The sequence below is a fragment of the Salvelinus namaycush genome, chromosome 25 (genome assembly GCF_016432855.1).
Source record: "Salvelinus namaycush isolate Seneca chromosome 25, SaNama_1.0, whole genome shotgun sequence".
NCBI classification, from domain to species: domain Eukaryota; kingdom Metazoa; phylum Chordata; class Actinopteri; order Salmoniformes; family Salmonidae; genus Salvelinus; species Salvelinus namaycush.
This window is the reverse complement of record NC_052331.1, coordinates 19,687,023-19,714,498: the sequence shown is the minus strand read 5'-3', so window position 1 is coordinate 19,714,498 and position 27,476 is coordinate 19,687,023. Positions and strand designations below refer to the sequence as shown.

The following is a 27,476-nucleotide window of genomic DNA, read 5'->3' as shown; positions in this document are numbered from 1 at the left end:
TTCATGTTTTTTTCTCTTTCAATTTTAATTTGAAACATCAAAATAAAGATATTAATCAAAATAAAGTCAACAACCAGGCCTCTTAAATCCAATACAAAACGTTTAAAACTTTAAAAAACGAATTCTGAAAAGCTGCTTACAGATACATTCCACTTTATAAAACGTTCCACTTTACCTGTGTGTCAATTTCAGATAGCTTACATGTTGCGTGCCTGTGTGTTGGTATGCTGGAAAACACAAAACAATCCACCTCAACAGCAGACAGTGAAAGAGAAAGGTGGGTTTCAATCCCACAAACAGGCGATTGTCTTTAACAACAGTGAGTGTTTTACCTTTTTTCTAATACAGAAGTTCTCATCTGAGTACAGTAAGTGTGTGTAGTTAGCCTCTTACAGATGTGCACAAATATACACCTACATGCATAATACAATCTCATTGCTACATGAGAAAGGAGGAATAGGGCACATAAAGTTCTGGCAACAAAGAGCTTGACACAAGCCTACACAAACAGGCAGGAGCCAAACGTTCAATATCTTCAACAGGTACAGTACATGCATGGCGGTAGGATAAGGGACAGTGATTCTGTAGCCCAATCCAAAGATCGACCACTAGCCCCTAACCTTTGCACTTGCGCAGATCAGAAAGGAATCTTATCAGAAGGCAAGCTCAAGCGAAGATTTTACCATTGATTACATCTATCTAATTCTTTCAGATCTACTGAAGTGCCGAGGGGTTGACTTTGGATCGACCCAAGTGCCTAGGGGGTAGGGATGGGGGGGTTGATTTGGGTCTCAGTAAATCACCTCCTAGAGGAGAGGCTTAGGGGATACATTAACCACAAGAGTCCTCTCATTGCCTGAGAGCATTTGGGACATGACCCACAAAGAACCAAACATAGATATACACACACACAGCCGCAAGACCTGCAAGGATTAGTGCGATTTTGCCCCCAGGTGACAGTTACAAACAAAACAGCAGCATTAGGGTTATAACGTTACTTCAGGATTTTGGCAATGAGGCTCTTTATCTACTTCCCCAGTCTGATGAACTCCTGGATACCATTGTTATGTTAAGAGGTGGTTTCATGAGCCAATGCTAACTAGCATTAGCGCAATGACTGGAAGTCTAGCATGCTAGCAGATACCGTAGACTTCGTCATTGCTCTAACGCTAGTTAGCAATTGCACTAGCGCTTGTAAGCAGCTTCCTTCAAACTGCACGCAGAGACATAAAAATGGTATCCACAAATGAATCTGTCTCTGCGGAAGTAGATTGCCAAAAATCCCGAAGTATCCCTTTAACATCATGAATGACAGACATGATTAAGTTCATACATGCTTCACATTAAATCAAGTGGCAACAAATGACAATAAAACGTTCCTTTTTCGCACAAAGATTTTCCTTAAATGGAATACCGTTAGCTTGTAAAACAAATGAAATACAGGGTATTTATGGTACATTCAGAATATTCTGTCAAAAAACAAATTACATAAATATTTTATCTCATAAACCATATATCTTTCCTCCACTTTCTGACAATCCAAAAAATAAAAGACCATGTGACGTTTTTGAATATTCACCCCCCCATTTTTTACAATTCACTAATTTTGTTTTTTCAAATAGATTTTTTAAAAATGAAATGAGCTGGTAGGCTTAACTACTAGCTGCTTTTTAACTGTATTTTTCTTTTGAACACCTATGCGATAATACAACCCTCTCCATCTTTTCTCTGTGAGGCACTAAGGCATTGTACTACTCACTACCTTCCCTCCCATTACAAGTGCTAGCATATGAAAGAACTGACAGGGAGAACAGAGACTTGAAGTCATGACATGCTTTAGTTGATATAGGCTACTTAGTCTAACATATAACGACTTGAACCAAAGGCAGATTCTGGAAGAATTTAAATGTTCTAAAAAGACCCACATTAAAATCAGAATAGAACAATCTTTCTCTCCAAATCTATCAATCCTTATTGAATGCAAGTTTACCACCACACCATGTAAATATGTGGTTTTCACTCTTTAAAGTAAGAGACTAGTCTGTAAATGTGAGCTTGTCTCATGCCGGTCTCCAGTGCAAAATACCATCCTCTGAAAAGTCTGGATTCCATTCTTTGCTGAGAAACTAGTCAGGATATTTGCGTGGGTTCTCAAACCCCTAAAGGACATTTGGAAGGTATTACAAATTGGTGAAAAACTCAACCCTTTGGATTTCTGGAATCTTTACTGTAGTGAGATAAACAAAGCATTGTCTTGGTCCTCTCTCTGTCATGTCAGTCAGTTTTGTCTGCTTCAGAGGAGTGGGGGGCTGCGTACTTCAGCCGAAAGCCACCTGAAACACACACACAGGAGTGCGTCAGTGTCGCATGCCAAACTAGCCAACAAGTAACCTAAAGAAATGTGATGTCCATAGTCATTATGCTAGCCTTCCAGATTCAGTGTCCTATCAAAAGATGATTTAACACTTGGTTGGGTGTATAATAGAGCCCTGTAGCGCGTTCAGACAATCCAGGATTTGCTACAGAGAGCGTCAGACATAAAAATGGTGGACAGTGCAAAACACGGTGGGGGGAAAAAAGTTACAAAAGAAAGCTCTGGCTTCCTATACAACATTTTATTTTGCTGAAACAAAAGAGGAATCCTTCTTTTCTCTGCTCTATCACTATGAGAGACTTCACCTCCTCTCTCTGCCACTAGCCTGGCCAGTATTACCTTGCTGCCCGGCGTCCATTGAGGGCTGCTTGCAGTCCTGGGCATAGTGCCCGCTGAGCCCACAGTTATAGCAGGAGACGTTGGCACTACTCTTCTTCATGCCCGTGCCCAGTCCCACCGAGGAGAACATGGGTGTGTAGAAACGGTTGAAGGAAGCAGCTGCCATCTGCTGCAGGTTGTATCCAGCCTGGGTGGCCAGCATGTGGTCTGAGTGGGAGGTGTGGAGCAGGGGTCCACTGACGTATTGCGTTGGCGTGGCTGTGTGAGGAGGAGGGGGATAGAAGGGTAGCTGTGTGGTGCCGTTGCTCTGGTGTTGGACCTGACTGCGGTGGCTGGGGTATCCAGTGCTGCACATGGACGAGAGGTGGAAGAGAGGGAGGTGGGTGGCGCTGAAGACCTGGCGCCCCAGCTGGGGGGGGAAGTAGAAGTTGGCGTTGGGGGAGTGGCTACTACCACAGCTGCCACGGCAACCGCAGGTGTTGCAGCTCATCTGCTGTTGCTGTGCAGGTTGGGCCTGCTGCTGGGGTTGCAGCTTTTGCTGGGTCTGCCCTGCTGCCACCCCCGAGCTGCTGCAAGAAGAGGTGCCGTCTCCCTGGGCCGTGCTGTGGGTGAGGGTCAGGGCTTGGCTGGACACGGGGCCGGGGGTGTGAGTGGGGACGGCTGGGAGCAGAGTGGCCTGAACCTGACTGATGGCAGCTGGGGTCACAGTTGCCCCTGAGGAGGGTGTCACGTAGTTAGGGGTGGGTAGGCTGGTGGGTACAGCCAGGGCTTGAGGCCTGGTGTTAGGGTCAGGGAGAGAGGCTGCTCGGGGTAGGGTGGCAGTGGAGGCTGAGTCAGTGGTGATGTATGTTTGCTGCAGGGGGGACATGTGGGAGGTCGGGGGGATGACACCGATTGCACCCATGTGGGGCTGGTGCTGGGGGTTAGTGCTTCTACTGTCTGGGCTAGTGTGGGTTTTATAACACTGGAGTATGGGGTGACTGCTGGAGCCTGGGGTGGCTGGCTGTGAGTTCAGGGGTGCAGACACAGACACATGCCTCTGTCTCTCAGGGTCTCCCAGGGAAGCTTGGCTTGGGATGGACTCCTGAGGAACCATGGGGGTGGTCCCAGTCAGTACCCCCTCTGCTGGTGAACCGTCCCCCGGCTGTGAAGTGACAAAGGCCATAACGTCTGGCATGGTGGGCCCATTCTGGACCGTCAGTGGTAGAGGATGTACACTTCGGGGACTGTCAGTGTAGGATGGCTCTTCCTTGTGGGGTACAGGGACCATAGGGTGTACAGTAGCCACAACTTTCCCCCTGCTGTGACCACTCGCCCTCTTCTGCTGGACAGAACAGTAACTCTCAGTAGTGTCTGGGAGAGAGAGAAGCGTTCATTAAAGACATCTTGAGGTTCAACAGCACTATTTCACATTAGGACTAAAGACTGAGACATCATGGGCCGGTTTCCAGACCCAGATAAAGCTTTGTCCTGGACTAAATGGAGACTCCACTGAAAGTGCTCTTTAGTCCAGGATTAATCTGGCCCCGGGAAATCTACCCCATTCGTTCCCCACAGGGGTAGAGGAGCCACTCACCTCTCTCTTCCTCCAGGTCTTCAAGGTCCTCACTCTCCAGACTCTCACGGGCCTCATGCTGGGGGCTGGAGGGGGTACTGGAGCTCTCAGACCACGTGTCTCCATACCTGTCCTGGACTGGCTCTACAGGGGTGGAGGAATGCACTTAGAAAACCACCAATCACAAACATGCATGTTGTTAAAATGTTAACCGTTAAATTGGGGGGGGAATAGGCTATTGCCAGACATGGTTACTTACTCTCACTGATACCCTGTCTAATCACGTTTGTTGACAGCGGTCTGATGATGCCGTTGGGGATGTAGGCTTTGGCCCCCTCACTTCTCCTAACTTCATCAGGTCTTCTTCTACTCTTTAGTTCTGGAGTGAAAGCCCATTTCTCATCTACCTTCTGAAGAGAGAGCAGAACATTTAACACGCTAAACAAATGTAAATTATCATGATCTAATCAAACAAAAAAGTCAAAAATACAAAAGACATGCTTTTACTGTTAGAACAGATGCCAGTCAGCGTTACACAGCAGCATATTGACAGTCCTGCTGTTTCTACCAGTTTCTCTAGTGGCCAGGTCAGGGAGAGATGTGTGACTGACCTGATGTGGGTCTGGCCAACAGGACATAACGTCTGCTTTTCCCCTCCCCTCCACCACTCCGTTGTGCTCTAAGTGGACAGCAGGCCTCTGGCTCTCACTCCGGCTGCTCTTTGTCATCTGTATGCTGTAAAGAATAGGAAAATATCCTCTTAGTACAACCCATCAGCCACAAGGTCACATGTGTTGGACTGAACAGATAGAGCTCTTACCTCTGGCCTAAGCTGCTGCACTCCGTCTGATGCCCAAGGTGGTGAGACTCTAAGTCTGGGTGAGGGAGAGCAGAATGATGATCGAGAAAGAGAGAGAAGTACGAGTGAACATCAACTATCGATCAATTAAATTCAACTGGCCTTAAATCACATAGGGTGACAGGCAACAAATATCTGTCTGTATGAAATAGCCATTTCCACACACTGTCAAATCAACACCACAAAGAACGACAGACAGGCAGAGTAAATGGTTTATATGAGACAGCGATAATAGAAACTACACCATACAGCGCACACACACACCTTCGTCCTGACTAGATGGCTCTGTGCAGTCTTCTTTAAAGTGCTCGGCTGCCTTGCAGGTCTTTCCCAGAGTTATTGTATTATCTGGGTAGGAGAGACCAGATGGTGAGATATTAGGGAATGGCCGACAAGATCCTTCCAGCCTACCTAACATTACAGCTTTGCAGACCTTGAGGCGGTGGAAGTGTGTTAATATTAAACGCTTTACATTTGCAGCCTAGACATCAAAAATACATTCCTGGTTTATGAATGTCTGTGGTCAATTTGATGCAGCTGTGTGAAACCAATGAGCAATGGATTCCCTTGAATGGTCAGAGGTTTGAGGAAACTTTCCCAAAAATGAATTTAATTTAGTCAATTGATAATGGCTCGGGGTTTAATGTGGTGAAACAGCCACCTGGTCCTGCAGCTATGCTGAGAGCTGTTCACTCTGAAGCTGGGTTTATTTCTCTAAGCTGGCCACCAAGCAGTATGGTGTTATTTCTGGAGGATTTACCGGTCCTCTGGGAGCACTATTGAAACTGGGCTCAGGGCGTTACTTTCAAAGTCCATAAAAATGTTTTGTTTTTAAAGTGGAGTTAAGTTGACTGAGAAGTTGTTTATTGGTACGATTAGTCAACATGGACCGATCCACATACAAAATCATTCTAGAAGATAAAGGGGTAATTGTGGTCTGTGTTCCAAGGTATCCCTAACCAATCAGGTGGATGGTTTGTGTAGACATGCATTCCTGTACACGTCAGCGGAGCGGGTGATATCTCACCTCCCTGGAGGCTGAGGCATGGGACAAGGAACCTGCAGACCTCTCTTCTCTGCCTGAAGGCTGCTGGGGCTGACAGAAGCATGTCCCTGTCACAGTGGAGAGAGAGAAGAAAGGGAGTTAAAGATAGAAATTACACAGAGGGAGAGAGAAAGTGACTTGGAAATTATAATTGAATGTGTCCTCCATCACCTGTTCTATACTAGAATATCTAATAGCAAGATACAGTAGGTGCACTGTGTAAGAGATCACAAAGTGCTGGTGTGACCTTGGATGGTAGTGAAAAAGAGAAGGGGGAAAAGTGATCCCATCCATATCTGCAATGGAGAAACCACGTCTCACCGAGTTACGGTCTGCCATTCATGGTTTTAGGGACTGACCACCCGCCCGCAGGTGGGCGTCTGACTGACGACATTTTTGACTGTTTCTACAAATTATGTCCGGAACTCTGTTCAGAGGTGTTAAGTACTCTTGGGCGTGTCAATGCCTTCAGACAGTGTTTCCCAACTCCAGTCCTCAAGACCCCCAACAGTACTCATTTTTAGTGTAGCCCTGGGCAAGCACACCTGATTCAACTTGTCAACTAATCATCAAGCCCTAATTGAGTTGAATGAGCTGTTTGTCCCGGGCTACAACAAACATTTGTTCTGTTGGGAGTACTGGGGAATTGGAGTTGGGAAACACTGCCTTAAGGAATGGCTAGTAATGGTAATGACACAGTTGACCTAGATATCAAAGCCTGGGTTCTGACACATGTAATGCCTGGAGGTTATTCACCATAACCATAACTGACAACACTGGAGCTTATGGCAGTGTTGGTGACAGTAACTAGAGGGTAGTCTACTCTACTCTCCACAATATGATACATTGAGGTTTGTGAATAAAACACAGCTCAAGTAGACAGTTTTAGCCATCTCATACAGCAATGTTATTTTATGCCACAGAAGCAAGTCATAAAAGATAAATAGATCTTGAATATCGAGGGAAAAAAAGAACAGCTGGAGTGTAAAACAACAAGAAAGTGTGAACTAGTAGAAAGAGGAGGAAGGAAAGCGCTACTAAGGTACACAATAGTACATTTTGGTAGATAGAAGGTGCTCTTTGGAAAAAGGGGTAAATTGGTCAAAGTGTGAACTTCAAGAAATCAATTTATTTGACTGACAATATGAAAACCCTTGCGATGTCGCATCATTCTGTGTGCTGCAACAAAGAGCAAAAGAGGGAGACTCACTGTAGCGTCCTCTCCAGGTCCCTGGGTTCATACTGGTCTCTCTGGGCCAGTAACCTCACCAGTCCCTTCTCAAAGGGCTCAGAGGACCTCTCACATGGAAGCTGGAATGCAGGGAATCGTACGAGGGGTTATCATAGACATACAGTGCCATCTGAAAGTATTCAGACCCCTTGACTTTTTCCACATTTTGTTACGTTTCAGCCTTATTCTAAAATGGATTCGCTTTTCCCCCCTAAACAATCAACACAAAATACCCCACAACGACAAAGAAAAAACATTACCAAATTTATATAAATAAAATACAACGGAAATATCACATTTACATAAGTATTCAGACCCTTTACTCAGTACTTTGTTGAAGCACCCCAGTCTGAGGTCCTGAGCACTCTGGAGCAGGTTTTCATCAAGGATCTCTGTACTTTGCTCCGTTCATCTTTCCCTCGATCCTGACTAGTCCATGCCGCTGAAAAACATCCCCACAGCATGATGCTGCCACCACCATGCTTCACCGTAGGGATGGTGCCAGGTTTCCTCCAGACGTGACGCTTGGCATTCAGGCCAAAGAGTTGAATCCTGGTTTCATCAGACCAGAGAATCTTGTTTCTCATGGTCTGAGAGTCTTTAGATGCCTTTTGGCAAACTCAAAGCGGGTTGTCATGTGCCTTTTACTGAAGAGTGGCTTCGTTCTGGCCACTCTACCATAAAGGCCTGATTGGTGGAATGCTGCAGAGATGGTTGTCCTTCTGGATTCTTGGTCACCTCCCTGACCAAAGCCCTTCTCACCCAATTGCTCAGTTTGGCCGGGCAGCCAGCTCTAAGAAGAGTCTTGGTGGTTCCAAACTCCTTCCATTTAAGAATGATGAAGGCCACTGTGTTCTTGGGGACCTTCAATACTGCAGAAATGTTATGGTACCCTTCCCCAGATCTGTGCCTTGACACAATCCTGTCTCGGAGCTCTACTCACAATTTCTTGGACCTAATTTCTTGATCTTTTTGCTCTGACATACACTGTCAAAAGTGGGACCTTATATAGACAGGTGTGTGCCTTTCCAAATCATGTCCAATCAATTGAGTTTACCATAGGTGGTCTTCAGTCACGATGACCAATGGAAACAGGATGCACCGGAACTCAACTTCGAGTCTCATAGCAAAGGGTCTAAATACTTACACAAATAAGCTATGTTTTTTTTAAATTTTTTAATACATTTGCAAAAAATGTCTAACAACCTGTTTTCACTTTGTCATTATGGAGTATTCTGTGTAGATTCCTGAGGATTTTTTTTTATTTAATCAATTTTTGAATAAGGCTGTAACGTAACAAAATGTTGAAAAAGTCAAAGGGTCTGAATACTTTCCGAAGGCAATGTACATACAGTATATTCATAAAGTTTATATATAACATTTAGGGGTATAAAAAAATAGCAAGATGTAGAAATACATTTGAATATACAGTACCAGTCAAAAGTTTGGACACACCTACTCATTCCAGGGTTTTTCTTTATTTTTACTATTTTCTAAAATAATAGAAATAATAATATAATAATAGAATTTTCTAATAATAGTGAAGACATTAAAAATATGAAATAACACACATGGAATAATGTAACCAAAAACATGTTAATCAATATATATTTTATATTTGAGATTCTTCAAAGTAGCCACCCTTTGCCTTGATGACAGCTTTGCACACTCTGGGCATTCTCTCAACCAGCTTCATGAGGTAGTCAGCTGGAATGCCTTTCCAACAGTCTTAAAAGAGTTCCCACATATGCTGAGCACTTGTTGGCTGCGTTTCCTTTACTCTGCGGTTCAACTCATCTCAAACCATCTTAATTGGGTTGAGGTCAAGTGATTGTGGAGGCCAGGTCATCTGATGCAGCACTCCATCACTCTCCTTCTTGGTCAAATAGCCCTTACACAGTCTGGAGGTGTGCTTTTGGTTCAAATCAAATCAAACTTTGTCACATGCGCCGAATACAACAGGTGTAGTAGACCTTACAGTGAAATTCTTACTTACAAGCCCTTAACCAACAATGCAGTTAAGGAAAATACCAAAATAAGAAATAAAAGTTATAAATAATTAAAGAGCAGCAGTAAAATAACAATAGCGAGGCTATATACAGGGGGTACCGGTACAGAGTCAATGTGCGGGGGCACCGGTTAGTCGAAGGTAATTGAGGTAATATGTACATGTAAACTCAGCAAAAAAAGAAACGTCTCTTTTTCAGGCCACTCTCTTTCAAAGATAATTCATAAAAATACAAATAACTTCACAGATCTTCATTGCAAATGGTTTAAACACTGTTTCCCATGCTTGTTCAATGAACCATAAACAATTAATGAACATGCACCTGTAGAACGGTCGTTAAGACCCGAACAGCTTACAGACGGTAGGCAATTAAGGTCACAGTTATGAAAACTTAGGACATTAAAGAGACCTTTCTACTGACTCTGAAAAACACCAAAAGAAAGATGCCCAGGGTCCCTGCTCATCTGCGTGAACGTACCTTAGGCATGCAGTAAGGCGGCATGAGGACTGCAGATGTGGCCAGGGCAATAAATTGCAATGTCCGTACTGTGAGACGCCTAAGACAGCGCTACAGAGAGACAGGACGGACATCTGATCATCCTCGCAGTGGCAGACCACGTGTAACAACACCTGCACAGGACCGGTACATCCGAACATCACACCTGCGGGACAGGATGGCAACAACAACTGTCCTAGTCACACCAGGAACGCACAATCCCTCCATCAGTGCTCAGAGTGTCCGCAATAGGCTGAGAGAGGCTGGACTGAGGGCTTGTAGGCTTGTTGTAAGGCAGGTCCTCACCAGACATCACCGGCAACAACTTTGCCTATGGGTACAAACCGACAGTCGCTGGACCAGACAGGACTTGCAAAAAGTGCTCTTCACTGACGAGTCGCGGTTTTGTCTCACCAGGGGTGATGGTCGGATTCGCGTTAATCGTCGAAGGAATGAGCGTTACACCGAGGCCTGTACTCTGGAGCGGGATCGATTTGGAGGTGGAGGGTCCGTCATGGTCTGGGGCGGTGTGTCACAGCATCATCGGACTGAGTTTGTTGTCATTGCAGGCAATCTCAACGCTGTGCATTACAGGGAAGACATCCTCCTCCCTCATATGGTACCCTTCCTGCCACCATCCATACTGCTCGTTCTGTGTGTGATTTCCTGCAAGACATGAATGTCAGTGTTCTGCCATGGCCAGCGAAGAGCCCGGATCTCAATCCCATTGAGCACATCTGGGACCTGTTGGATCAGAGGGTGAGGGCTAGGGCCATTCCCCCCAGAAATGTCCGGGAACTTGCAGATGCCTTGGTGGAAGAGTGGGGTAACATGTCATAGCAAGAACTGGCAAATCTGATTTTGAACCCCCCCTTAGTTCAGGGACACATTATTCAATTTCCGTTGGTCACATGTCTGTGGAACTTGTTCAGTTTATGTCTCAGTTGTTGAATCTTATTATGTTCATTCAAATATTTGCACATGTTAAGTTTGCTGAAAATAAACGCATTTGACGGTGAAAGGACGTTTCTTTTTTGCTGAGTTTAGGTAGAGTTATTAAAGTGACTATGCATAGATAATAAACAGTAGCAGCAGTGTAAAAGAGAGGGGGGTGCAAATAGTCTGGGTAGCCATTTATTAGATGTTCAGGAGTCTTATGGCTTGAGGGTAGAAGCTGTTTAAAATCCTCTTTGACCTATACGCTCCGGTACCGCTTGCCGTGCTGTAGCAGAGAGGACAGTCTATGAATAGGGTGTTTGGAGTATTTGACAATTTTTAGGGCCTTCCTCTGATACCACCTGGTATAGAGGTCCTGGGTGGCAGGAAGCTTGGCCCCAGTGATGTACTGGGCCGTACGCACTACCCTCTGTAGTGCCTTGCGGTCTGAGGCCGAGCAGTTGCCATACCAGGCAGTGATGCAACCAGTCAGGAAGCTCTCGATGGTGTAGCTGTAGAACCTTTTGAGGATCTGAGGACCCATGCCAAATCTTTTCAGTCGGTTTCGTTGTGAATAGGTTTCGTTGTGCCCTCTTCACGACTGTCTTGGTGTGCTTGGACCATGATAGTTTGTTGGTGATGTGGACACAAAGGAACTTGAAGCTCTCAACCTGCTCCGCTACAGCCCCGTCGATGAGAATGGGGGCGTGCTTGGTCCTCCTTTTCCTATACTCCACAATCATCTCCTTGGTCTTGATCACGTTGAGGGAGAGGTTGTTGTCCTGGCACCACAACCCTATAGGCTGTCTCGTCATTGATCAGGCCTACCACTGTTGTGTCATCGGCAAACTTAATGATAGTGTTGGAGTCGTGCCTGGGCATGCAGTCATGAGTGAACAGGAGGGGACTGAGCACACACACCTGAGGGGCCCCCATGTTGAGGATCAGTGTGGTGGATGTGTTGTTACCTACCCTTACCACCTGTATGCAGCCGTCAGGAAGTCCAGGATCCAGTTGCAGAGGGAGGTGTTTAGTACCAGGGTCCTCAGCTTAGTGATGAGCTTTGACGGCACTATAGTGTTGAATGCAGAGCTGTAGTCAAGGAATAGCATTCTCACATAGGTGTTCCTTTTGTCCAGGTGTGAAAGGGCAGGGAGAGATTGGAGATAGAGATCGGAGTGGGTCTAGGTTTTCTGGGATAATGGTGTTGTGAGCCATGACCAGCCTTTCAAAGCACTTCATGGCTACAGACGTGAGTGCTACGGGTCGGTAGTCATTTAGGCATGTTACCTTGGTGTTCTTGGGCACAGGGTCTATGGTGGTCTGCTTTAAACATGTTGGTATGACAGACTCTGACAGGGAGAGGTTGAAAATGTCAGTGAAGACACTTGCCAGTTGGTCAGCGCATGCTCGGAGTACACATCCTGGTAATCCATCTGGCCCTGCGGCTTTGTGAATGTTGACCTGTTTAAAGGTTGGCTATGGAGAGCGTGATCGCACAGTCATCCGGAACAGCTGATTCTCTCATGCATGTTTCAGTGTTACTTGCTTCGAAGCGAGCATAGAAGTTTTTTAGCTCGTCTGATAGGCTTGTGTCACTGGGCAGCTTGCGGCTGTGCTTCCCTTTGTAGTCTAATAGTTAGCAAGCCCTGCCATATCTGACGAGCGTCGGAGCCGGTGTAGTATGATTTGATCATAGTCCTGTATTGATGCTTTGCCTGTTTGTTGGAGGGCATAGAGTGATTTCTTATAAACTTCTGGGTTAGAGTCCCGCTCCTTAAAGCAGCAGCTCTACCAATTAGCACAGTGCGGATGTTGCCTGTAATCCATGGCTTCTGGTTGGGGTATGTACGTACAGTCACTCTGTGGACGACGTCATTGATGCACATATTGATGAAGCCAGTAACTGATGTGGTGTACTCAATGTCATCGGAAGAATCCCAGAACATATTCCAGTCTGTGCTAGCAAAACAGTCCTGTAGCTCAGCATCTGCTTCATCTGACCACTTTTTTATTGACCGAGTCACTGGTTCTTCCTGCTTTAGTTTTTGCTGGTAAGCAGGAATCAGGAGGATAGAATTATGGTCAGATTTGCCAAATGGAGGGTGAGGGAGAGCTTTGTACACGCCTCTGTGTGTGGAGTAAAGGTGGTCTAGAGTTTTTTCGCCCTGTGATTGCACATTTAACATGCTGGTAGAAGTTATTGTCCTTAAAAAACTAATTATAGTCCCACTATGCACAAACCAGATGGCATGGCATATTGCTGCAGAATGCTGTGGTAGCCATGCTGGTTAAGTGTGCCTTGAATTCTAAATAAATCACTGACAAGTGTCACCAGCAAAGCACCCCCACACCATCACACCTCCATAATTCACGGTGGGAACCACACCTGCGGAGATCATCCGTTCACCTACTCACAAAGATACAGCGGTTGGAACCAAAAATGTCAAATTTGGAATCATCAGACCAAAGGACAGATTTCCACCAGTCTAATGTCCATTGCTCGTGTTTCTTGGCCCAAGCAAGTCTCTTCTTCTTATTGGCGTCCTTTAGTAGCGGTTTCTTTGCAGCAATTCGGCCATGAAGGCCTGATTCACACAGTCTCCTCTGAACAGGTGATGTTGGAAATAAAAGGGTGGCTACTTTGAAGAATCTCAAATATAAAACATATATTTACTTTTTCGGTTACTACATGATTCCATATGTGTTATTTCATAGTGTTGATGTCTTCACTATTATTCTACAATAAAGAAAATAGTAAAAATAAAGAAAAACCCTGGAATTAGTAGGTGTCCAAACTTTTGACTGGTACTGTATGTTACAATATTAGTATTAGCATGCACATAGAGCATTGAGTGACTAGAAAGCACATGCATACATTTGGAAAGTAAACACTGCATCTGTGTTGGCAGATGGCTGTGGAGCTAGCTAATTAAACAGAAGTTAATCCCCCAAAATCAAAGCCCTAACAGCACTAAAATGAATATGATCTGATTGCATACGACAAGATCTATACAGGAATCCAAAAAACCTCCTGGTCTGTGGAGCAACAATATACTGTGTGCGAAGTGTGCAGACCTCATCTATTTATCCGTAAGACAACATCCACATATCATCAGACCTCTTATACAGACGGCAGATAGTGTGACTTTATTTCACCAGACATTAAATCCAGTATCTTCTAGGCCTATAATCTATTGATGGGGATATGATTTTCTCTCATACCTTGGACAGAAAGTCATACAGCTCATGGTGAGTCTTGGTCACTGTGCTCCACGTTGAGTCAGACCACTGGACCTGGAAGAGGGGAGGAAGACATCATTCATCAGTATGCTTTACCAAACACACATCATATACATTGCTTTAGACAGCATGTCATTCACCTGAAATATGCAGATGAAACAAAGTATGGTATTATTTGATACTTGGCAGTCAACCACTTAACTACATTCTGGAATCTGGACGACACCACACTCCATTTGGTGATGTAGTTTAGTATTTAGATCATCCGATGTGTCCTCATAAGTCACTTTGAATTAAACATGCACAGACAAGGTGACGTCAGCTCCACTCTAAACTCCTGCTCAGAATGTTTGAGGTATTTGATTTTGTAGCCAAAGCGGGTCATTGCATACCTTAGTTATGGAAGTAAATAATGATCTTAGAAAGAGCAAGGTTGGAATTTCTCCTTACATGTTTTGAGCAGAAAAACATAACAAGCTCCCTTACGTACCCTGATAGTCGTTGCCTTGAAAGGATGTTTTCCCATTGGGAAGAAGAACAAAAACTCACCCTGGACTACTCTTGACAAGTTTGCATACCAATAGAGGGCCTTTGATAATTTACACTAAGATTGAGTTAGTGTACTAAGAAAAAAACTGATGTTAAACATTTCAACCATCTTGTATCAACACTTATCTAGACCTGCTCTGAAGGGAGTGGTGCCATACTGTCCTTTCAAAACATTACCCCACAAATCATCTGAATCTTTAGAAAAACATACCAAGAGGTGCTTTCTGTTGCCTCTCAAAGCAGACTAAATAATGAATGGTGACAGATTGAGTAGTAGGTTTTAGTCTCAGCCGCTCACCTCACTCAGACGGTTAGAGTGAACTGATGTTCTCTCATGCTTTGGAGGCCAAGAGAATAGGAAGGATTTTATTGGGCTCTGATCTGATTCAGTTAGGCTACTAGCCTCAATTTATTTTTTCCATTTTTTGGGTTGCTCTGATAGTTGTATGTGTATGTAGCCTAGCATTTCAGAAACAATTGTTGACTGTGAGACTTTTAGGCTATAGTGCTCAAACACAGACAAGCACATACTTTTTCTTGTTTTTTTATCTGATGCTTATACCGTGTGTGGAAGGCTATATGAAAATATTATACTCTGTAAATAGTACATTTTTTGAATGTGACATTCTATCATCACTGGGACCAATAATCTGCTCCGCGGGGGGATCTGAACACAACAAGCTCTTTCACAGCCTGCCAGTCTACTCCAATCTGTCCATCACAGAGTTAACCTGTGGAGTCTGGTAGTTGGTGCTCCCCTACTGAACGCCAATCAGTCCCAAATGGCACCCTATTCCCTTTGTAGTGCACTACTTTTGACCAGGGTCCAGCTCTGGTTAAAAGTAGTGTACAACACAGGGAATAGGGTACCATTTGGGAAACAGATCTTCACCTTGATCCCTGACCTGACAAAGGTGAATGAAAGTGCACTCATCAACTTGAAGTGGGATATAAAAAATTCTGTTGCTCTTTGAATACAATGTACATTTCGCTAATATGTTTATACCCAAATAAATTCAATTTAACTCCCAAACTGTTTCTTTCAACACTTGAGATGCTTCCAACCTTGACTAGTGTAAATACCTCAGACACTGAAGGGACTGATAGGGAGAGTCGTTTTGGCGTTAGCAGCCAGGCTAGGCTCCTTATAAACATCTGAATAATAATGTCTGATTTGTAGGCCCAGTTCAAGCTGGACACAGGAAGTAGTGGTTTGTCTAGTATGTCTGCCCTTCACAAAAGGAGAGACAAAAGGAAAACAGTGAGCTTTGAAAACCAATGATTAATGAGTGTTTTAAACCCCAAGTCCTCTCTGATCAGGGTGACAAGATAACCAACATTTTTGTTATTTAGTTTAGAACAAATAAAGGAGCCAAGGATGTAATTCCCATCGCCTTAGTGGAAAAGTGAATAACGCTGAATGAATGTGAAACAATTCAGCAAGTAATATGCTAGGCCTACTTCTCAAAGCATTGTTTTACACTGAACTCAGCACAGGCCTACCCTAGTATTACAGGCTACTCTTAGTTGTGTTGTTTATAGCCTAGAGTAGACAGGGTGAAATTCCTCCTGTGCTGAAGATGATGGATGTTCTCCCCTATTTAACTCACTAACACCCTCTTTTATATACCATGCCCAGCGGAGCAGATGGCACAGCCCAGCAAGCCACTTTCTCTTCCGTGTGTGTGTGTGTGTGTGTGTGTGTGTGTGTGTGTGTGTGTGTGTTGGTTCTTCTATCCTTGTGGGGACCTAAAATCCCTAAGTCCCCACAAGAATAGTAAAACAATAAATTCTCCCTCATGGGAACATTTTCCACATCCCCATATGGACAAAGGCTATTTTAAGCTTAGGGGTTAGGTTTAGGGTTACAATTAAGGTTAGAACTAGGGTAAGGGGTTTTTGGTTAGGTTTAGGGTTACGGGTTAAGGTTAGGGAAAATAGGATTTTTAATGGAAATTAACTTTAGGTCCCCACGAGGAAAGAAGAACAAAATGTGTGTGTGTGCGCGTCAGTTTCCAGCTCTGGCTAGCAGCAACATTTTATCACGGTCCCCCTCCACATTTCAGCCAAGAGGGTTTCAACTGCCAGTTGATTCCTTACACAGTCTGTACAGTGCCTCTTAACTTAGGCTACATTGGTGCATCCTTTTCAAGTAGGCTATAAGACAGCAGGGTTCAATAACAGATAAACCCTTCTTCAGCACCAAAAAAGCCTGGAGAGCAGGTTTCAGAAACCTGTTGGACCAAACACAATCCTCTCACTGAGATATCTCCCTTAGACCAAGGGAATTCTAGCCTGGTCAAGCAAACTTAACCTGTTAGGCTAACCGAAGACTTCATTCTGCCCAGCCACACAGATGATGAGGATGGGTATTGGGTCAAGGCCAGGACGGCCATTCCTTCCATTCATGAGTGTCACACACACCTCCACGCAGTCACACACTGTCAGTACCCCTGTCTCTGTAGAGCAGACTACGCAGAAACAGGTAAGGGTAGAAGTCTCCTCAATGAAGCTCTTCTTGTTATCCATATAACTCTGAGCCGATGTTAACTGTTAAGTGACCAACACAACACTCATTATCGTTAGCATGTGTTGGCAGTATGTTCTAGTTACTTAGCTAAGTAGCCTTCATGGTTTTGGTCAATTTCAGTAGATCACAGATAAGGACAGCATTAGTCAGAAATACGTCTATTCTATTACTACTTCAGCTATCTGAGCAAAAGCATCAGCAATGTTGTGGTGAGGACATCATCTCATGATCTCAGTGTTGTGAAATCTTGGAGCTACCCTCAAGTCTTTCAACCCTCTAGTCTAAAAGAATTTCCGTTTTTTACAGGCTGATATGATGCCGCCGCAAGCTTGTAAAAACCGTCACGGCAGATGTTATGGGGTCGCGAACAATCAAGGACATATTTCCACCAGATTGTGTTCTCTTGCAAAGGAGGAAAGCATGTGAATAGGAGGGAGCAATCCTTCCTGCTGTCCTATTTAACCTGGCTCTCTCCGTCTTGCTCTCCTCCTCCCCCTCAGACTCCTCAGCACAGTGCTGCTTGTCACAATGCCTGGCTGATGCCTGGCCATAGAGGACGGACTCTTGAGTCAGGGCCAGGCAAAGTCTTAGATCTCTGCCTGTCCAGATGTTGTAAGAGAACATTGCATGATTTACAGAAAAAAAATAGAAAATATTGCATGGACAATCTGAAGCTCAGGATAAACGTTTTTTTTTTTGTGACATAATTTGAATGTGAGGAAGCGCAAATCAATCTGGTGGTCAACAATATATAGGCCTAATAAAAATATGTATACCTACACACTACAGGGGTATGCTTCAAAAATCATGAAAAATTAGAGTCCAAACATGAACATACCTCAATACTGTATTCCCTGTTTCCTCGGATCCAAAAGATCTTCTTTAGCTCAATCTTGTCAATGTGAACTGCTACAGGAAGAAAGAAGGACAGGGTTATTCTTTTGAGAAATTAATTGCTGTTCACCCAAATGTAATATTGATTACCACAGAATACATTGAACACTGTTAAAGGAATGGCATTGCTCTCCTTACCCAGAGTCAGAAGAACTCATGGGACACCATTTTTATGTCTCTGCATGCAGTATGAAGGAAGTTAGCAGTAGTTTCACAAGCATTGCTACTGTACCTGTAGACTTCCAGTCATTGCGCTAACACTAGTTAGCATTGGCTTGGGAAACTACCGCAAACCTCCTTCATAGTGCATGAAGAGACATAAAAATGGTATCAACGAGTTCATCTGCCTCTGTGTAAGTAGAACATGGGCATCAATGCAAGAATCTCACAGTATCAGTTTTAAAACTACAGATAATTGGAATATATCCCGTCTATTGAGCCATATTTTACCATTTGTTTGGGTCTCTTGTTTTACCTCAAACACACTAGGCTAAAATACATCTTGTTTGAACACTCCTCTCAACATGTGAATGAGAGACCTCAGAGGATGCAATAACAAACAGGATTGAGACTACCTTCTCTCTGAGATAAGGTCCTTTTGGGGAGCTGATTGGGGATACAGCAGGCCGACTGACCCATGTCAGTGCTCCTGAGGCTGAGGTCCTCCTTTCGCAGGGTATGTTGCTTCTGCTGCAACCAAGAAAGTGAAGAGATTGGTGCTTTTGTAAAAAAAGAAATGTGCGTTCTCCCCCAATAATAGTCCCACTAAACAATTTCCCCCTTACAACACTTAACTGGAACCAATACTAATTTCCTACTCTCCACATGCTTTGAAAAGTACATTTTTTCTCCTTTTTCAGTTTAATTTATATTCATAAGTCAGCGCCGTTTTGATTAGAAATACCACCTATCCGCAGGAAAGTGTAGGCTAACTGTCTTAATGAGACATATAATTATGCTGAGAGACAGCCAAGAGGGCATGACAGAGTGCTCCTATAAGAGAGCAGTCAGTCAGACAGATGAGAGAGAGAGGGTGTTTGTCTCATTCAAACTCCTGGGCTTTTCATTGGATGCCAGAGAGAAAGAGGGGGGAGAGAGAAGGGGAAAGAAAGAGGGGGAGAGAGAAAGTGAAAGACAAAGAGAGAGGGGAGAGAAAAAGGTTTCTCCAACACAATGCAAAGTAAGATCACAATGCAACCATTCACAAGAATGCTGGGTGTTCCAATTCATAATAGCTAGCTACTGTGGAGAAGATGACAGAAGACACAGTAGCCGTGGCCAGCATGTCTGCTGAAACCAGATAAGCGGTCTCTCTCTCTATTCTCCTGATTGAAAAAGTGATCTTCATTCTATGACGTCTGTCATTTTGTGACAGCACAATGAACTCGGCTTGTAGTCATATGGCCATGCACTCAAGACTGTTCTTGGAAATGAAACTGCTTTAAGCAATACTTGGTATGAAAGGGTTGAACCTCTTTCCTCTCTTTTTAGGCTAACTCCACAAGTCTATTCACATCAGTACATGCTACGGTAATTACAGTCTATCCCTACAGCAATTATTTGGTCCCACTTTACCAGAAATAAAGTGCTACATTGCGTCATCTGAACTAAAATCTTATTCCATATAGATTTTGTATAAAAAAGTAATCTGTTCATTCCTATGATCTAGGTGGCCAGTAACATTTTAGAAAAACAGGTTATTCTTGTTTAAGTAGTACCTACCTAATTAATTATTGTCAAAGTAAAAGTCAGGTGAAAGTCTTACTGGGGAACGCCCCCTGTGGACTTGTCAACGTCATATGTACCAGGGCCCCCCAAGGGGATGGGTGCATTTCAATAGTCAACAGTAGCAAAGCCTTCGCTGGCTTTCTTCTCGTTTCCTCACCTGCACTGATCTAACGGCACAGGATAATAAATGTGATGGGAGCCTTTCACCTGCTCAGTGACAATAAGAAGTGAGGTAATGAGTTGAGCTAAGGAGACGAGGTAAGGTGAGGAGGCCCCTTTGGATTCACTCGAGACGCACTTAAGCTGTCAATGTGATGCTTACCTGGACGCTCGGGCGGTTGTGGCAATACCTTCTCTCCTCTATGGTCCGTTCCACATTGTCCAACTGGTGCCTGGCAGTATCCCTCTGGTGAAAAGAGAACGCCGGGTGCAGCGAGGCCATGGTGAAAAGCAGCGCCAAGTGCTCCAGGGAACCCGACTCTGCCTCCAGTGGAGGCCCACTGGGATGCTCCAATCTCCCGGACTTCATTCCACCATCGCGAGGGGAATGTTGATCAGGTACATTCTGAGTGCTCCCACGTGGAGATACTGGAACGCCATGATAAGTATTCAAGTACAGCGCTGGATCCATATGGTTCAAAGCACGATAAAGTGTGCCCGCGCATTCTCTGTTTTCAGATCTCAAAAGTGACAGGCAGACAAGTAGTTTGGCACGAACGACAGGGTCGGCGACGTCCATAAGGAGGCCCAAGTCAGTTTGACTGTTCGCCCTTATCTCAAAGTCTCGGAAGACGTGGAAATCTTTCCGTGCAAGGTCCTCGAGGCAGGATCCGAAAAAGCGAAGCTCAAGTGGTTGACACATATGAAGTATTCCGTACATAAACTCTATCCGCTTTGCTGGGTTGAGGTGCAAGCCGAACCACTCAAACACCGTCTCCTTGTCAATTTGCGACAGGCGACACGATTCCCTCGTTGAATCCTTGAACCGGTGGCTCACACCACGGTACGGAATCGAATCAATAGTGAGACTGTTGTAATCGGTATTTTCCTGCTCGTCTTCGACGGTATGGTATTCTTCCTCCGCCGTTCGCATGGGCAGGTTAATTTTCAGCATGATCAACTCTGACAGGACTTGTTAGCGATTATCAATTGATTCAAATGTATCGGAGCATTACATACTCGCTCCGTTCGCATCTGTACACTACCGCGGAGTTGTATTTATGTGATATTAGAAGGAAATTAAATAGTGAGATTATGCATAGCTGGCTCAGTAACTCATTTTCATGCACTGACTGTACCACTCGAAAATCCCATAGTTGACTCCTCCCATCTTTCATCAAACTGCTGGGTCCTAACTTCATCCGACCCTGGACCGGGTCGTGACAAGGGTGCATTTACCAGAGGTCACCGAAGCCACTTTCTCTCATTAATGTAAAAACATAAAACATTTTAACTAAACGTGTCACAATGGATTGTTATTCTATAATATTCGATTTCATTCGATATTCGATATATAATTGCATGAAACTGTGAAGTGCAATTCACTAAAACATATTTACACAATAGAGAGAGTAATGGCGTCGTTTTGTAGGTACCAACTCGGTCATGGCTAGAAGGGATCCAGCTTCTGTTCTGAGATTTAAAAAACATGTTTTTACCTTTATTTAACTAGGCAAGTCAGTGAAGAACAAATTCTTATTTACAATGACGACCTAGGAACAGTGGGTTAACTGTCTTGTTCAGGGGCAGTACGACAGATTATTAGCATGTCAGCTCGGGGATTCGTTCTAACAACCTTTTGGTTACTGGCCCAACGCTCTAACCGCTAGTCTACCTGCCGCCTAACCGCTCGTCACTTTTAAAATTTTTAAGCATTTATGAAAAAATACATAAAGGCTTCATAATTTATAATGTTCAGGTTAACTGGCTGATAGATTTTATAGGATTTGTTCTATAAAACAAATAAACCTGTGTTAACCTCAGATGTTATTTTCAGCGTTTATTCCAAACCCCTATTCTTTCCCCATTCATTTTGCCGATAGGATTTTCTGAACGAACCAGAGGTAAATCATTGACGTTTTTTAGGACTACAAGCTGGCTAGCTCTATATTGCACAAGATAAAGTCAAATATTTTTTATAACTAACCCATGATGTTTCCAATGTGATGAAATTAATCATTGTGGGCAGAACAAGTGAGGAGGTAAAGCCAAACAGGAGCTACTAGTGAGATCCTATTGGCGCGTTCTAACATTTACTTACATATTTCCGTTAGGGAACGCCTACTCTGTGAAGTGCGTGTGTGCAATAACTCCATTCGCGTGTACTCTTTCTAAACAACGTAATTTAAAAAAACTTTGGCAAAGGGTAAGTCTACAAAAAGCCGTCCACTCTGTTACAGATTCTAGTTTTGGAAACAGAACACTGTATGGGGATCAAATGTTTCATTGATGATACAATTAGCAGAATGTCGGCAAAATCCATCTTCTCACACTGCCAGCCACTGGGATTCATCTCATCACCATATTTCGTAGTTAGTGGAAACGCCAACCAGATGCTACATTACATCCGTTTTTAATATCTGTCTCATTGTTCTATCTGTGATATAGTTGCCATATACTGTAGCTAGATTAATTAATGTAAAGAAATTGAGTTGTATTATGCACGAGTTTTTTAAATCTTTGTCAACAGATGGCAGTATTTCATTACAATCCACTAGGGGCCTGTACTCTGCTACAGACAGTAGATTACAGAAAACACTGTGAATACCAGGGATGGGCAACTTTGATGAGGATGAGGGCCACAAAAAAATCTGAACTCATCATGAGGGGCCACAATGGCTCGCAGGTCTGCATACCCACATACTGTACATACCCACACATGCAGTCAGTGCCATCCCTAGCCTTTTGGGGGCCTGTCATGCCAAATAATGTCCCCTAGCCAAATAGTGTCCCCCTCTACTTCACAATGGGATTCAATAAACTATTAGCGTCTGTTGCTATATTAACGGTGTGATGTCCTAATGATTAGAATTGTGGATATCATTACAGCCTAAATGACGTTCTTTTCATCATCGCTATGCAACAAGTTTTGTTAAGCTAATAAAATGAAAACATCAATTCTAACTACTTTTTGGTACCTTGTTAACATTACAACATGAAATCCATGTCTAAACGTTGCTAAATGGCAAAGAAAATGTGTAATCTGCTTGACACATTAAAGTTACTTACCTTACAGATCACGAAGTCAACTAATTTCCACTCAATTCATATGAAAATCCATTTGATTCATACACTGGCTTGTCTGGCTGTCATGTTTTTATTTTAATCTGCCCTTCCCTTGTCTACACTGAAATAATATAATTCCAGTAGTCCTCTATTATGATTCATTGTTTTCTATCTCACATTGCTCATTAGTACCCCCTCGTGGTTGAATATATATGTATCTGTTAGGTCCTAGGATACATTTACATTTACATTTAAGTCATTTAGCAGACGCTCTTATCCAGAGCGACTTACAAATTGGTGCATTCACCTTACAACAATGAATAATGTGGAACAAATAAATACCATCAAATGATACCTTACAACTTATAATAATGAACACCTTATGAAACAGCTGTGAAAACCACCCTGCCAATATTTCAGATTTTAATACATAAACAATGATAATTTTTTGGTACAGTTGTCATTTTTTTATTTAATTTTTTTATTTCACCTTTATTTAACCAGGTAGGCTAGTTGAGAACAAGTTCTCATTTACAACTGCGACCTGGCCAAGATAAAGCAAAGCAGTGCGACACAAACAACAACACAGAGTTACACATGGAATAAACAAGCGTACAGTCAATAACACAATAGAAAAAAATAAAGTCTATATACAGTGTGTGCAAATGGCGTGAGGAGGTAAGGCAATAAACAGGCCATAGTAGCGGAGTAATTACAATTTAGCAAATTAACACTGGAGTGATAGATGAGCAGATGATGATGTGCAAGTAGAGATACTGGTGTGCAAAAGAGCAGAAAGTAAATAAAAACAATATGGGGATGAGGTAGGTAGATTGGGTGGGCTATTTACAGATGGGCTATGTACAGCTGCAGTGATCGGTTTGCTGCTCAGATAGCTGATGTTTAAAGTTGGTGAGGGAAATATAAGTCTCCAGCTTCAGCGATTTTTGCAAATCATTCCAGTCATTGGCAACAGAGAACTGGAAGGAAAGGCGGCCAAAGAGGTGTTGGCTTTGGGGATGACCAGTGAGATATACCTGCTGGAGCGCGTGCTACGGGTGGGTGTTGTTATCGTGACCAGTGAGCTGAGATAAGGCGGAGCTTTACCTAGCATAGACTTATAGATGACCTGGAGCCAGTGGGTCTGGCGACGAATATGTAGCGAGGGCCAGCCGACTAGAGCATACAGGTCGCAGTGGTGGATGGTATAAGGGGCTTTGGTGACAAAACGGATGGCACTGTGATAGACTGCATCCAGTTTGCTGAGTAGAGTATTAATTTAATTTCACAGATAATTTTTTGTACACACACATGGCAATCAGACTGCAATACTTAATTCTGGTGTGTGGAATAAAGAGGTCGGTGCTGTGTGATTGGGAGGTTCTGCCTGTCATTTGTTCTCAACAGGCAGTCTCAGAAGGGGGACTTGAAGAGGAAGACTGCGAAGTCCAGGCAGTGCTGCTTTCTTTGTTCTGAGTGTTTGCAGTGCTAGTGTTTTTAGTTCATCTGTGTATCTCACATATTATATGCCCAGTATGATACGGCTAGCAAACTTTATTAGCAGATAATGACACCATGACAATAATAGCAGCTTTATAGGATGCAATGAGATGGAGGAGGGGATGGGATGAGTGGGCAAATTATTGGGTAATCAGAAGTCACTAGATGCAGAATTTCATCTGGAGGGAGATGAGAGAAAGAGTTAAAGGATGAGGAGAGAGGAAAGAGGCAGAATCAAGAAATGCTTGATCAGGTGCTGCGGCTAGTTCTTCCTGTCATTTGTCCTCGACAGGCAGCCAGTCTCAGTCAGGGGTTCAATAACATGGGCTTGGTTTAGTTGGAGCCCTCTCACCACGTCAAGGTACAGGCCAAGATTAATTAAGGCATTTAACCCCCTATTCTATCTTTGTAGTGTTTGACCTGATGGTGCTTGGATAGGTGTAGCAATATGGTGATGACTCAACCCTGCTGTGTAATGGACTCCAGGAGACTTCTGCCATATTACAGACACAAATCTAGAACCTTCAGTTATGCAAACACTAACTAGAAACCATTGTCCAATTCCATACCAACCCTGGTCTAAAATTTGATTTAATTCAGATTGGTCAAAAGACAAATTAGTGGGGGAAAAAAGATCCAAATTGGGCTGCCTGTCTAAACGCATCCCACTTATCCTGAATAAATAATTGCTATAATAAGACTAATAATGGCTTAAAAAGTGTGTTACAATGAGGACAACTCAAAATGATGTCCCAAGTATGTCAGTTATATGTTTTTATATCACCAGAATAGTGGTAAAAATATGCCAAAAAGCTGTCAGAATTACTGGGTTTTGTAGCTGTTTCAAATATTTTGCATTAAAACACTTAGAAAATATTTTAGAAGCATTCATTGATGTCTATTGATTAAAACATTATGCAATATGATTCTAAATATAACATATATGTCTTGAATACTGTCATATACACAGCATTTTAACATAATGTTCTAACAAACCACCTGAAGATGCAGGAATCAATGCTATTTGTGACATTATTGTTTCATTGATGAGTCAGTCTAGGTAAATCATTAGATCTGATAGCAAAAATGTACTGATTAAATGGGTCCACCCAATAGAATGCACCATTGTTGTTTGATAGTAATTTTCCATGAGCATGTGAACATTCCAACTTGTTTCAACATTATTTTATCAGCCTGCATACGCTTTTGTATAGACTCCCTCAATATAACAAGATGTAAAGGTGTGAAAAACATAGAAAGCTACTTTTTTGGAGACATTATCATATAACAATTTGATCAGGGGCTTGTGGGGAACAATTTAATAACATCAAACCTTTGCCACCTCAAAGTGGACACATTTTCCCACAGACTATTATGCCATTTAGCAGATGCTTTTTTATCCAAAGCAGTTTACAGTCGTGCGTACATACATTTTATGTATGGCTGGCCCCAGAAGGAATCAAACTATCAACCCTTGGCATTGTAAGCGCCATGCTTTACCAACTGAACCACCTGGCCCATACAGCTCGAAGATGGCCCTGTTGAGTACGCCAGCAGCAGGTGGTGAGGGAAGGAGAAGGTAGCTAATCAATAGGTATCGTTTCAATGTTGTATGAATGATCATTTTCATTTATATATGATCTACTAACGAGATACAAAAATTGAGGCTTTACTGCGATCCTGAGCAAATTGAGGAAGAGATGGCGTGTGATATACACTCTGTGGTGAGTGTAATGATACTGTAACTACGATACTCATCGTTTACTTCCATATGTCACTGAAGGTTGAGGTTTAATGCAGGGAGCCAAAGATACAATTATCATCTTCATATCATTATCTCTCTCTGTTTATTTCTATACAGGAGGATGACAGGGTGAGTATGCTTGTTGGTTGTCTATGTGTTGCTCAGTTTTTACAGTACATTTGTACACTTGTTGCGTTGTTCCTGTTATGTTAAACTGTTTTCTGCCCCCAGTGTCCCCTGGACAGACAACCTGTAGCAGTGGAGAGCTGTAACTGCCCCCATGGGAAACCTGGGCCTCCTGGTCTTCTTGGGCCTATTGTGATTAAGTAATACCATGTTAGACTAGAAAAGTACATTTCCAGAAGAAAATGTGGTGTGCTTGCTAGCTTGTTTTAAAGTATTTATGGTTATGAGGTAAGTTATAGTAGTGGTAGGGACTGCAATAGAAATGGTAGTGACTGGTTATAGTTGAAAAAGTCGGTAGATGAAGAGATTGGTTGGTTGTTTGATTTATTTGGATGGGATAAGATAGGATAGCATGAACATTTGAAAGTTGTTTTTGTGTGTCTAGCTTGAGCGGTTCAAGAGTTACTGTTGGTGAGTTATTTTCTGCAAATGTATGCACATTTATATAGTTATAGTTTATAAATGGTTGTAAGAATTTTATGTTAGGATAGCCTGAACATGTGAAAGATGGTTTGGTGTCTTTAGCTTGAACGGCTCAATAATTACTGTTGGTGAGTTATTTTATGCACGTTTATATAGTTCTAGTTGAATACATTTTTAAAGAATTTAAAGTTAGGATAGCCTGAACATGTGAAAGTTGATTTGGTTTATTTCCATTGAAATGGATTTGATTTTAAATATTGTTGTAGTTCAAAAAGTAAAAATACTATCAAAAATGTTTTCTGAAGCAATCTAAGTTGGAGACGTATGCACATCTGAAAGTTTGTTTTGTGGTAATATCTTAAAGCGTTTAAGCGCAAGAGTGAGCCGAATAAATAAAACAATTATTTGACTATGTAAGCCATTTAAAGTTGCGCTTTGCCTTCAGCAAGCACACCAATGTAATTTTTTTTAGACCTTTTTCTCCCCAATTTCGTGTCTCATTGCTGCAACTCCCATATGGACCCGGGAGAGGCGAAGGTCGAGAGCCATGTGTCCTCTGAAACACAACCCAACCAAGCCGCACTGCTTCTTGACACAATGCCCACTTAACC

General features: G+C 43.0%; 1 protein-coding gene and 1 long non-coding RNA gene across 2 annotated transcripts; one reads left to right on the top strand and one right to left on the bottom strand.

Moving 5' to 3' along the window:
* On the bottom strand, positions 1 to 21,064 carry LOC120020328 (zinc finger CCHC domain-containing protein 2-like). The gene is made up of 13 exons (XM_038963906.1): positions 20,110 to 21,064; positions 18,635 to 18,749; positions 18,004 to 18,074; positions 14,069 to 14,140; positions 7,383 to 7,483; positions 6,155 to 6,240; positions 5,392 to 5,475; positions 5,089 to 5,143; positions 4,880 to 5,003; positions 4,528 to 4,678; positions 4,290 to 4,412; positions 2,714 to 4,066; positions 1 to 2,333 (listed from the first exon to the last, which is right to left on the bottom strand). Exons 1-13 carry the CDS (start codon positions 20,899 to 20,901, stop codon positions 2,275 to 2,277), a joined length of 3,186 nt encoding a protein of 1,061 aa, XP_038819834.1. The 5' UTR covers positions 20,902 to 21,064; the 3' UTR covers positions 1 to 2,274.
* LOC120020329 lies at positions 19,879 to 27,404 on the top strand. The gene is made up of 3 exons (XR_005472433.1): positions 19,879 to 20,345; positions 26,374 to 26,385; positions 26,488 to 27,404. It is a non-coding gene; the product is annotated as an uncharacterized LOC120020329 (long non-coding RNA).
* Positions 27,405 to 27,476: the final 72 nt, after the last annotated feature.